At 48.2% G+C, this 12830-nt stretch overlaps 1 protein-coding gene across 1 annotated transcript; it reads right to left on the reverse strand.

Annotated features, from left to right (window-relative positions):
• Window positions 1–10608: 10608 nt before the first annotated feature.
• Window positions 10609–12183, reverse strand: LOC119288479 (aspartic proteinase nepenthesin-2-like). The gene has a single exon (XM_037568092.1). The coding sequence runs from the start codon at window positions 12181–12183 to the stop codon at window positions 10609–10611; it is 1575 nt and encodes a 524-aa protein (XP_037423989.1).
• Between the last annotated feature and the right edge of the window lie 647 nt (window positions 12184–12830).

The following is a 12830-nucleotide window of genomic DNA, read 5'->3' on the forward strand; positions in this document are numbered from 1 at the left end:
TTTACTTTTAAAGCTTAACATTTTTTACATATTACTAATACTAACTGTTGGAAATATGCCCTAGTGGCAATAATAAAAGGATTATTATTATATTTCCTTGTTCATGATAACTGTCTTTTATTCATGCTATAATTGTGTTATCCGGAAATCGTAATACATGTGTGAATACATAGACACCAACATGTCCCTAGTAAGCCTCTAGTTGACTAGCTCGTTGATCAACAGATAGTCATGGTTTCCTGACTATGGACATTGGATGTCATTGATAACGAGATCACATCATTAAGAGAATGATGTGATGGACACGATCCAATCCTAAACATAGCACAAGATCGTATAGTTCGTTTGCTAGAGTTTTTCCAATGTCAAGTATCTTTTCCTTAGACCATGAGATCGTGTAACTCCCGGATACCGTAGGAGTGCTTTGGGTGTACTAAATGTCACAACGTAACTGGGTGACTATAAAGGTATACTACGGGTATCTCCGAAAGTGTCTGTTGGGTTGACACGGATCAAGACTGGGATTTGTCACTCCGTATGACGGAGAGGTGTCTCTGGGCCCACTTGGTAATGCATCATCATAATGAGCTCAAAGTGACCAAGTGTCTGGTCACGAGATCATGCATTACGGTACGAGTAAAGTGACTTGCCGGTAACGAGATTGAACGAGGTATTGGGATACCGACGATCGAATCTCGGGCAAGTAACGTACCGATTGACAAAGGGAATTGTATACGGGATTGCTTGAATCCTCGACATCGTGGTTCATCCGATGAGATCATCGAGAGCATGTGGGAGCCAACATGGGTATCCAGATCCCGCTGTTGGTTATTGCCCGGAGAGCCATCTCGGTCATGTCTACATGTCTCCCGAACCCGTAGGGTCTACACACTTAAGGTTCGGTGACGCTAGGGTTGTAGAGATATGAATATGCAGTAACCCGAAAGTTGTTCGGAGTCCCGGATGAGATCCCGGACGTCACGAGGAGTTCCAGAATGGTTCGGAGGTGAAGAATTATATATAGGAAGTGCAGTTTCGGCCATCGGGAGAGTTTCGGGGGTCACCGGTATTGTACCGGGACCACCGGATGGGTCCCGAGGGTCCACCGGGTGGGACCACCCATCCCGGAGGGCCCCATGGGCTGAAGTGGGGAGGGGAACCAGCCCATAGTGGGCTGGTGCGCCCCCCTTGGCCCACCCCCGCGCCTAGGGTTGGAAACCCTAGGGTGGGGGGGCGCCCCACTTGCCTTGGGGGCCACTCCACCCTTGGCCGCCGCCCCCCTAGGAGATCCCATCTCCTAGGGCCGGTGCCCCCCCTAGGGGAGCCTATATAAAGGGGGTGAGGGAGGGGCAGCCGCACCCTTGACTCTTGGCGCCTCCCTCTCCCCTGCTACACCTCTCCCTCTCGCAGAAGAACAGCGAAGCCCTGCTGCGGTGACTGCTGCATCCACCACCACACCGTCGTGCTGTTGGATCTTCATCAACCTCTCCTCCCCCCTTGCTGGATCAAGAATGAGGAGACGTCACGCTGACCGTACGTGTGTTGAACACGGAGGTGCCGTCCGTTCGGCGCTAGGATCTCCGGTGATTTGGATCACGTCGAGTACGACTTCCTCATCCCCGTTCTTTGAACGCTTCCGCGCGTGATCTACAAAGGTATGTAGATGCAATCCGATCACTCGTTGCTAGATGAACTCATAGATGGATCTTGGTGAAACCGTAGGAAATGTTTTGTTTTCTGCAACGTTCCCCAACAGTGGCATCATGAGCTAGGTCTATGCGTAGTTCTCTTTGCACGAGTAGAACACAATTTGTTGTGGGCATAGATGTTGTCAACTTTCTTGCCGCTACTAGTTTTATTTTGCTTTAGCAGTATTGTGGGATGAAGCGCCCCGGACCAACCTTACACGTACGCTTACATGAGACCGGTTCCACCGACTGACATGCACTAGTTGCATAAGGTGGCTGGCGGGTGTCTGTCTCTCCCACTTTAGTTGGAGCGGATTCGATGAAAAGGGTCCTTATGAAGGATAAATAGAAGTTGACAAATCACGTTGTGGCTTTCATGTAGGTAAGAAAACATTCTTGCTAGAACCCTATTGCAGCCACGTAAAACTTGCAACAACAATTAGAGGACGTCTAACTTGTTTTTGCAGCAAGTGTTTTGTGATGTGATATGGCCAAAGTTGTGATGAATGATGAATGATATATATGTGATGTATGAGATGTTCATGCTATTGTAATAGGAATCACGACTTGCATGTCGATGAGTATGACAACCGGCAGGAGCCATAGGAGTTGTCTTTATTTTTTGTATGACCTGCGTGTCATTGAGAAACGCCATGTAAATTACTTTACTTTATTGCTAAACGTGTTAGCCATAGTAGTAGAAGTAATAGTTGGCGAGTTTAAAGCAACTTCATGGAGACACGATGATGGAGATCATGATGATGGAGATCATGATGATGGAGATCATGGTGTCATATGCCGGTGACAAGATGATCATGGAGCCCCAAGATGGAGATCAAAGGAGCTATGTGATATTGGCCATATCATGTCACTATTATTATTTGATTGCATGTGATGTTTATCATGTTTTTGCATGCTGTTTACTAAGAACAACGGTAGTAAATAAGATGATCCCTCATAATAATTTCAAGAAAGTATTCCCCCTAACTGTCGCCATTGCGACAGTTTGTTGTTTCGAAGCACCACGTGATGATCGGGTGTGATAGATTCCAACATTCACATACAACGGGTGTAAGATAGATTTACACATGCAAATACTTAGGTTGACTTGATGAGCCTAGCATGTACAGACATGGCCTCGGAACACAGAAGACCGAAAGGTCGAGCATGAGTCGTATAGAAGATACGATCAACATGAAGATGTTCACCGATGTTGACTAGTCCGTCTCACGTGATGATCGGACACGGCCTAGTTAACTCGGATCATGTTATACTTAGATGACTGGAGGGATGTCTATCTGTTTGGGAGTTCATTAAATAGATAAACTTAATTATTATGAACTTAGTCTAAAATATTTACAATATGTCTTGTAGATCAAATGGCCAACATTGTCCTCAACTTTAATGTGTTCCTAGAGAAAACCAAGTTGAAAGACGATGGCAGCAATTATACGGACTGGGTCCGGAACCTGAGGATCATCCTCATAGCTGCCAAGAAAGATTATGTCCTACAAGCACCGCTAGGTGAAGCACCTGCTCTCCCTGCAGAACAAGATGTTATGAACGCTTGGTAGACACGTACCGATGATTACTCCCTCGTTCAGTGCGGCATGCTTTACAGCTTAGAGCCGGGGCTCCAGAAGCATTTTGAGAGACACGGAGCATATAAGATGTTCGAAGAGCTGAAAATGGTTTTTCAAGCTCATGCCCGGGTCGAGAGATATGAAGTCTCCGACAAGTTCTTTAGCTGTAAGATGGAGGAAAACAATTCTGCCAGTGAGCACATACTCACTATGTCTGGGTTACATAACCACTTGACTCAGCTGGGAGTTAATCTCCCGGATGACGCGGTCATTGACAGAATCCTTCAGTCGCTTCCACCGAGCTACAAGAGCTTCGTGATGAACTTCAATATGCAGGGGATGGAAAAGACCATTCCTGAAGTATTTGCAATGCTGAAATCAGCAGAGGTAGAAGTCAAAAAGGAACATCAAGTGTTGATGGTGAATAAAACCACTAAGTTCAAGAAAGGCAAGGGTAATAAGAACTTCAAGAAGGACGGCAAGGGAGTTGCCGCGCCCGGCAAGCAAGCTGCCGGGAAGAAGCCAAAGAATGGACCCAAGCCCAAGACTGAGTGTTTTTATTGCAAGGGAAGTGGTCACTGGAAGCGGAACTACCCCAAATACTTAGCGGACAAGAAGGCCGGCATCACGAAAGGTATATTGTGATATACATGTAATTGATGTGTACCTTACCAGTACTCGTAGTAACTCCTGGGTATTTGATACCGGTGCGGTTTCTCACATTTGTAACTCAAAGCAGGAGCTGCGGAATAAGCGGAGACTGGCGAAGGACGAGGTGACGATGCGCGTCGGGAATGGTTCCAAGGTCGATGTGATCGCCGTCGGCACGCTACCTCTACATTTACCTACGGGATTAGTTTTAAACCTCAATAATTGTTATTTAGTGCCAGCTTTGAGCATGAACATTGTATCAGGATCTCGTTTAATTCGAGATGGCTACTCATTTAAATCTGAGAATAATGGTTGTTCTATTTATATGAGAGATATGTTTTATGGTCATGCTCCGATGGTGAATGGTTTATTCTTAATGAATCTCAAGCGTAATGCTACACATATTCATAGTGTGAATACCAAAAGATATAAGGTTGATAATGATAGTCCCACAAATTGTGGCACTGCCGCCTTGGTCACATAGGTGTCAAACGCATGAAGAAGCTCCATGCAGATGGACTTTTGGAGTCTCTTGATTACGAATCATTTGACACGTGCGAACCATGCCTCACGGGTAAAATGACCAAGACTCCATTCTCAGGAACAATGGAGCGAGCAACCAACTTATTGGAAATCATACATACTGATGTGTGTGGTCCAATGAGTGTTGAGGCTCGCGGTGGCTATCGTTATGTTCTCACCCTCACTGATGACTTGAGTAGATATGGGTATGTCTATTTAATGAAACACAAGTCTGAGGCCTTTGAAAAGTTCAAGGAATTTCAGAGTGAGGTTGAGAATCAACGTGACAAGAAAATCAAGTTCTTGCGATCAGATCGTGGAGGAGAATACTTGAGTCATGAGTTTGGCACACACTTAAGAAAATGTGGAATAGTTTCACAACTGACGCCGCCTGGAACACCATAGCGTAATGGTGTGTCCGAACGTCGTAATCGCACTCTATTAGATATGGTGCGATCTATGATGTCTCTTACCGATTTACCGCTATCATTTTGGGGCTATGCTTTAGAGACTGCCGCATTCACTTTAAATAGGGCTCCGTCAAAATCCGTTGAGACGACACCGTATGAATTATGGTTTGGGAAGAAACCTAAGCTGTCATTTCTAAAAGTTTGGGGATGCGATGCTTATGTCAAGAAACTTCAACCTGAAAAGCTCGAACCCAAGTCGGAAAAATGCGTCTTCATAGGATACCCTAAAGAAACTATTGGGTATACCTTCTACCTCAGATCCGAAGGCAAGATCTTTGTTGCCAAGAATGGATCCTTTCTAGAGAAGGAGTTTCTCTCGAAAGAAGTAAGTGGGAGGAAAGTAGAACTTGATGAAGTATTACCTCTTGAACCGAAAAGTGGCGCAACTCAAGAAAATGTTCCTAAGGTGCCTGCACCGACTAGATAGGAAGTTAATGATGATCATGAAACTTCAGATCAAGTTGCTACTGAACTTCGTAGGTCCACAAGGACACGTTCCGCACCAGAGTGGTACGGCAATCCTGTCTTGGAAATCATGTTGTTAGACAACGGTGAACCTTCGAACTATGAAGAAGCGATGGTGGGCCCGGATTTCGACAAATGGCTGGAAGCCATGAAATCCGAGATAGGATCCATGTATGAAAACGAAGTATGGACTTTGACCGACTTGCCCGTTGAGCGGCGAGCCATAGAGAATAAATGGATCTTTAAGAAGAAGACAGACGCGGATGGAAATGTGACCATCTATAAAGCTCGGCTTGTCGCTAAGGGTTATCGACAAGTTCAAGGGGTTGACTACGATGAGACTTTCTCACCCGTAGCGAAGCTGAAGTCCGTCCGAATCATGTTAGCAATTGCCGCATTCTATGATTATGAGATATGGCAGATGGACGTCAAAACGGCATTCCTTAATGGTTTCCTTAAGGAAGAATTGTATATGATGCAGCCGGAAGGTTTTGTCGATCCTAAGAATGCTGACAAGGTGTGCAAGCTCCAACGCTCGATTTATGGGCTGGTGCAAGCATCTCGGAGTTGGAACATTCGCTTTGATGAGATGATCAAAGCGTTTGGGTTTATGCAGACTTATGGAGAAGCCTGCGTTTACAAGAAAGTGAGTGGGAGCTCTGTAGCATTTCTCATATTATATGTAGATGACATACTTTTGATGGGAAATGATATAGTGCTTTTGGACAGCATTAAGGCCTACTTGAATAAGAGTTTTTCAATGAAGGACCTTGGAGAAGCTGCTTATATATTAGGCATCAAGATCTATAGAGATAGATTAAGACGCCTCATAGGTCTTTCACAAAGCACATACCTTGATAAGATATTGAAGAAGTTCAATATGGATCAGTCTAAGAAGGGGTTCTTGCCTGTGTTGCAAGGTGTGAAATTGAGCTCAGCTCAATGTCCGACCACGGCAGAAGATATAGAAGAGATGAGTGTCATCCCCTATGCCTCAGCCATAGGGTCTATTATGTATGCCATGCTATGTACTAGACCTGATGTAAACCTTGCCGTAAGTTTGGTAGGTAGGTACCAAAGTAATCCCGGCAAGGAACACTGGACAGCGGTCAAGAATATCCTGAAGTACCTGAAAAGGACTAAGGAAATGTTTCTCATTTATGGAGGTGACGAAGAGCTCGTCGTAAAGGGTTACATCGATGCTAGCTTCGACACAGATCTGGATGACTCTAAGTCACAAACTGGATACGTGTATATTTTGAATGGTGGGGCAGTAAGCTGGTGCAGTTGCAAGCAGAGCATCGTGGCGGGATCTACATGTGAAGCGGAGTACATGGCAGCCTCGGAGGCAGCGCATGAAGCAATTTGGATGAAGGAGTTCATCACCGACCTAGGAGTCATACCCAATGCGTCAGGGCCGATCAAACTCTTCTGTGACAACACTGGAGCTATTGCACTTGCCAAGGAGTCCAGGTTTCACAAGAAGACCAGGCACATCAAGCGTCGCTTCAACTCCATTCGTAAAAATGTTCAAGATGGAGACATAGATATTTGTAAAGTACATACGGAACTGAATGTAGCAGATCCGTTGACTAAACCTCTCCCTAGAGCAAAACATGATCAACACCAGAATTCCATGGGTGTTCGATTCATCACAATGTAACTATATTATTGACTCTAGTGCAAGTGGGAGACTGTTGGAAATATGCCCTAGAGGCAATAATAAAAGGATTATTATTATATTTCCTTGTTCATGATAATTGTCTTTTATTCATGCTATAATTGTGTTATCCGGAAATCGTAATACATGTGTGAATACATAGACACCAACATGTCCCTAGTAAGCCTCTAGTTGACTAGCTCGTTGATCAATAGATAGTCATGGTTTCCTGACTATGGACATTGGATGTCATTGATAACGAGATCATATCATTAGGAGAATGATGTGATGGACAAGACCCAATCCTAAACATAGCACAAGATCGTATAGTTCGGTTGCTAGAGTTTTTCCAATGCCAAGTATCTTTTTCTTAGACCATGAGATCGTGTAACTTCCGGATACCGTAGGAGTGCTTTGGGTGTACCAAACGTCACAACGTAACTGGGTGACTATAAAGGTATACTACGGGTATCTTCGAAAGTGTCTGTTGGGTTGACACGGATCAAGACTGGGATTTGTCACTCCGTATGACGGAGAGGTATCTCTGGGCCCACTCGGTAATGCATCATCATAATGAGCTCAAAGTGACCAAGTGTCTGGTCACGGGATCATGCATTACGGTACAAGTAAAGTGACTTGCCGGTAACGAGATTGAACGAGGTATTGGGATACCGACGATCGAATCTCGGGCAAGTAACGTACCAATTGACAAAGGGAATTGTATACGGGGTTGCTTGAATCCTCGACATCGTGGTTCATCCAATGAGATCATTGAGAGCATGTGGGAGCCAACATGGGTATCCAGATCCCTCTGTTAGTTATTGACCGGAGAGCCATCTCGGTCATGTCTACATGTCTCCCGAACCCGTAGGGTCTACACACTTAAGGTTCGGTGACGCTAGGGTTGCAGAGATATGAATATGCAGTAACCCGAAAGTTGTTCGGAGTCCCGGATGAGATCCCGGACGTCACGAGGAGTTCCGGAATGGTCCGGAGGTGAAGAATTATATATAGGAAGTGCAGTTTCGGCCATCGGGAGAGTTTCGGGGGTCACCGGTATTGTACCGGGACCACCGGATGGGTCCCGAGGGTCCACCGGGTGGGACCACCCATCCCGGAGGGCCCCATGGGCTGAAGTGGGGAGGGGAACCAGCCCATAGTGGGCTGGTGCGCCCCCCTTGGCCCATCCCCCGCGCCTAGGGTTGGAAACCCTAGGGTGGGGGGCACCCCACTTGCCTTGGAGGCCACTCCACCCTTGGTCGCCGCCCCCCTAGGAGATCCCATCTCCTAGGGCCGGCGCCCCCTAGGGGAGCCTATATAAAGGGGGGAGGGAGGGGCAGCCGCACCCTTGACTCTTGGCGCCTCCCTCTCCCCTGCTACACCACTCCCTCTCGCAGAAGAACGGCGAAGCCCTGCTGCGGTGACTGCTGCATCCACCACCACGCCGTCATGCTGCTGGATCTTCATCAACCTCTCCTCCCCCCTTGCTGGATCAAGAAGGAGGAGACGTCACGCTGACCGTACGTGTGTTGAACACGGAGGTGCCGTCCGTTCGGCGCTAGGATTTCCGGTGATTTGGATCACGTCGAGTACGACTTCCTCATCCCCGTTCTTTGAACGCTTCCGCGCGTGATCTACAAAGGTATGTAGATGCAATCCGATCACTCGTTGCTAGATGAACTCATAGATGGATCTTGGTGAAACCGTAGGAAAATTTTTGTTTTCTGCAACGTTCCCCAACACTAACAACAAGAATGCTTGGGAATGATTTGAATTTCATAGTATTATAAGTACATATCTTCTTCCAATAGGTAAATATATATAATGGCTACAATGGCATGTTAAAGTTCCAGTAATTCAGATTATAACATGTTGTGTTCTAACTATTGTTCCTATGCAAACCAAATTTGGAAATAATGTTGAAGTCTTGCATGGGTAGTCTGAGGGTACAAATCGCTAAAATCTTCATGCATTACATGCAACTCAAAAAAATTCAAGGCTTTGTGGTTTTGGTGTTCAATGCTTCTTCGCAGTTTTGGTGTCAAAATTTCAAGACAATATACAATGATCCTTTTTCAATATAGGAATAACACTTCTTACTCCCATGTTTGGTGAGTGTTGTAATTATTAGATTTTAGTCCATCATTATTTTCAATAATTCCTAGGGAAAATCCCAGAGTCCCATATGGCCCATTCATGCATGACAAAGGGGTGTGCAAAGTTTAGTCCCACCACTCTAGTGGAGGGTCTAGCAGACCAACTTATAAGTTGCAACAGGCTTAATCATACGACCCAAACAGAAGGTGATGCACAACATGCATTTGCCAACCGACATGTTTCAGGTTAAAGTGGTTAAGGTGGAACCCGGTTACGGAGATGTGGAACATCTTGAACAAACTAAAGGGGCCGACACACAGAAGATGAAACTCTTCGAATTCCAGATATCGCCCCTTAGGTGGCCAAAGGATCTAATTTATTTGGGCATGACATCCTAGACGAAATGCCCTCTCCGTCGATTACCCCGCCTGCTTCCGCTACAAGCGAACCATCTCCTTTGGGTCCAACCAAACATAAAGAAGGTCCTAAGGATCCGATGGCTAGTCCTGATGAGGCCATGGACGACAAGGAGGAGTAGGTGGACGTTGATTCATTTTTTAATCATGACTATATCATGTCTGCTCTGCCACGGGGGACGCTTCCAGATAACTACATTGACGAGCAACGACCCTCCCTACGAGTGCTGACTCCGAATACATTGTGCAATGTGGCCAAAGGTGCGTTAAAAGGTGATATTGTGGACCCAGTACTAAGCGGGGTGCTACTAACAAGAAAGATTTATGGGGCACTGCCAGCCAGAAACTGGTTTAGAAGACGAAGGTCAAATTAACAAATCCTCGGGATCTCCAAGCAGAGGCTCGTTCTTCTCGTCCTCCACTGCGCCTGGTCCATATTTCTCATGAACCCATCATACCGAGGGATTCTTACGATATCCTTCCGAAAGAAGTGAAGATTCTACATGACAATATTCTCGCTTGGGAGAAGGCGGCTCTTTCACGTCGAGATGAAGACCATCTGTTTTTCATGGTGCAGGTGCCACCATGTCTTGACTTCCTGAATGTTTTCCCTATGGAAAAATTATATCTGGATTGCAAGGACATTTTAAAATGTTCAAATTTTTCGGGCTCAACCCAACTCTGCATATGTTGTCTCAACATAGTCGGTCCCAAGCCCAGATAAAGGAGAAGGGAATTGTGATAGCTTGGCAAGCCAATATTAAAACTCAGCCACTCTTATGAAGATGAAACCCAGAAGAACATCATTAGTTGGGGCATAACCCTCTTAGCGACGTGCCATATCGGAACCCTGGTGTAGTGTCAAATGGGCAACGACTAGACCATCACCCCCTTGGTGGCGCGCGTATCTTGATCTGGATACGCTGACAAGTGAGTAAGGATCGAGTCTGTCGCAACCTTAATTAGTGGCGCACTACATCGACGCTCGGGTGATTAAAGTGGAGGATTAAAAATGCAAAAGGCTAGCACGAATCTTGAAGCAATGTACCACGGCCTTCACTGTTCAGGACGTCCAGCTGGCCGTGGCAATGCATTCTGGCGAGCTGTATAAGTACGCCAGGCAAACACCACCGCGGCCGCAACGATGGCCACAACAACAATCTTCATCACCAGTGACAACTTGGACAGCCACTGCCACAGCCGCAGCGACAGCGCCGGAGCCTCCGCGGTCTTCTTTTCTTTCGGAGAAACATCCTCCTCCCTTTCGCTCGGAGAAGGAGCCTCCGGCGGCGGCGCCTCCGCGGTCTCGAACGTCAGCCGTTCGGCACCAATGTCGTAGATCATGTTCCTGCCCGTCTGGAGCAGGCTTCCCAGGACCGATCCGCCCCTCGACGGCAGTATGGTCAGGCACACTAGCCCTCCGGCGGCACCGTCCTTGAAGAAGTAGTTCTCCGGCTTGAGCTCCATCGCCGCTCCCACGCCGTCGAACACCAACGTCAGCCTCGGGACCTTCACGTTAACAAAGGACGGCGACGGGTAGCACAGGTGCTCGAGGTCCTGGCTGTCGAATGGACTCACCCCCTGCGATTGGATCCTGCTCACCAGAGCTCGCCTTAGCACGCTGTAGGCGGCCTCCTCGAGGTACGTCACGGGCACCGTCGTGCTCAGGAACACCCCGCCGGAGCCGTCCGCCTGGAGCTCGAACGCTCCCGCCGGGATGCTGCTCAGCGCCTTGCCGTCGACCTGGACGCCGGTGAGCCTGACGTAGTACATGTCGGTGTGCATGGTGCTTCTGAGTAGTGGCGTGGAGCGGCTGCTACTGGTCCGCGGCACGGCGTCGTCGCCCAGACGGATGACGGTCTCGGAGCTGTCGGAGTCGTCGGTCGCGAGGAAGTAGGAGAACCTTGAGAGGTTGAGCTGTGACACGAGGGAGAGGGGCCCTCTGCCAAAGCCGATGACGCTGGACGCGCCGGCAAGGGAGAGGTCGACCGTGCTCACGGCGCTGCAGCCCAGCACCATGCCGGGGACAGACGTGTTCCCGAAGGTGAAGGTGTCGGTGGCCAGGTAGCCGGACGTGTAGGCGGTGGCGTCGCTGCCGTACGTGGCGACGTAGCTGCAGCCGTCGCTGTCGAGGATGCAGGTCCGGCTGAGCACGCGCTGGCACGCCGGGCTGGCGCAGGGGAGCCACGAGAAGGAGCCTCCCCCGGACTCGGTGGGCTGCACGGAGAGGGGCGTCTGCACGCACTGCGTCCAGACGAGCTGGGAGGAGATGTCCATGACGCCGGAGATGGTCCGCGTCCCGACGGCGAGGTCGAAGACGACGAGGCCGGCGGTTTCGACAGCCGCACTGCCCAGCTGAGCCTGCGCCTGCGCGTCTGGGCCCGCCGGCACCGGGACGTCGCCGCTCTCGTCATTTTGCTGTCGCCGGAAGATGTCTGTCACACCCTCGGCGGCGCGGTTCTGCAAGAAATCCGTGACGACCTTGGTGATGAGTGGCCTGGCGCGGATCATGTAACGAAGCAGGAGGACCTGCGCCTGCGACGAGGCGGGCGAGGGGAGAAGGAGAAGCTGGAGAGTAACTAGAGCCGCCGCCACGGCCACTCCACTTGGTCTTTGCCGAACCATACCCATGTTCTAGCTCAGCTAGCTACGTGAGTTGTTCTTGAAGCTTCCACCATGTATAGACATGGCAACCTTCAATTCTGATGTGTTGGGAAGATTAGATAGCTTTGTGGCGCCAAGATGGAGACCAGCCATACTTTCTTGAAATTAAAAAGAAAAAGCTCGATCTGAACATTTTTTGTTGTTGCATGCTGTGAGCTTGTGGCCTTCCATACAGACTCAGACAGCTGCGAAAGAAAACACTTGCAAATTATGGCTTAACTAGGTACCATCAGTCCATCACTAAACAAATTATCCGAATATTCATTTTTTGGGTAGTATGTCAATGCATCTATAGGCACACTCAATCACACTACACAAATATTGCAAGTAGGAACTGAAAACGAATGATCTTGTTACAAATTGCTAGGGTATACTTCGAAACAAAAAATGCTCCTAAGCACTACGGGTTATACCTGGCCATCCTTCGGGCTGGGCTGGGCCTAACCAAGCCCAATGCAGATAACTTAGGCCTGGCCCAGGTGTCGGGCCTAAAAATCAGGCCCAAGTCTGGCCCGACAGTGTAAAAGCCCATCCAAGCCTCGGGCCTTGGACCGGGCCTCTTCGTTAAATCGCTAATATAGTGGGCTCGGGCCTAGGCCAGTCTGGCAATCTAG

This window comes from Triticum dicoccoides, chromosome 4A (assembly GCF_002162155.2).
Source record: "Triticum dicoccoides isolate Atlit2015 ecotype Zavitan chromosome 4A, WEW_v2.0, whole genome shotgun sequence".
Lineage (NCBI taxonomy): Eukaryota > Viridiplantae > Streptophyta > Magnoliopsida > Poales > Poaceae > Triticum > Triticum dicoccoides.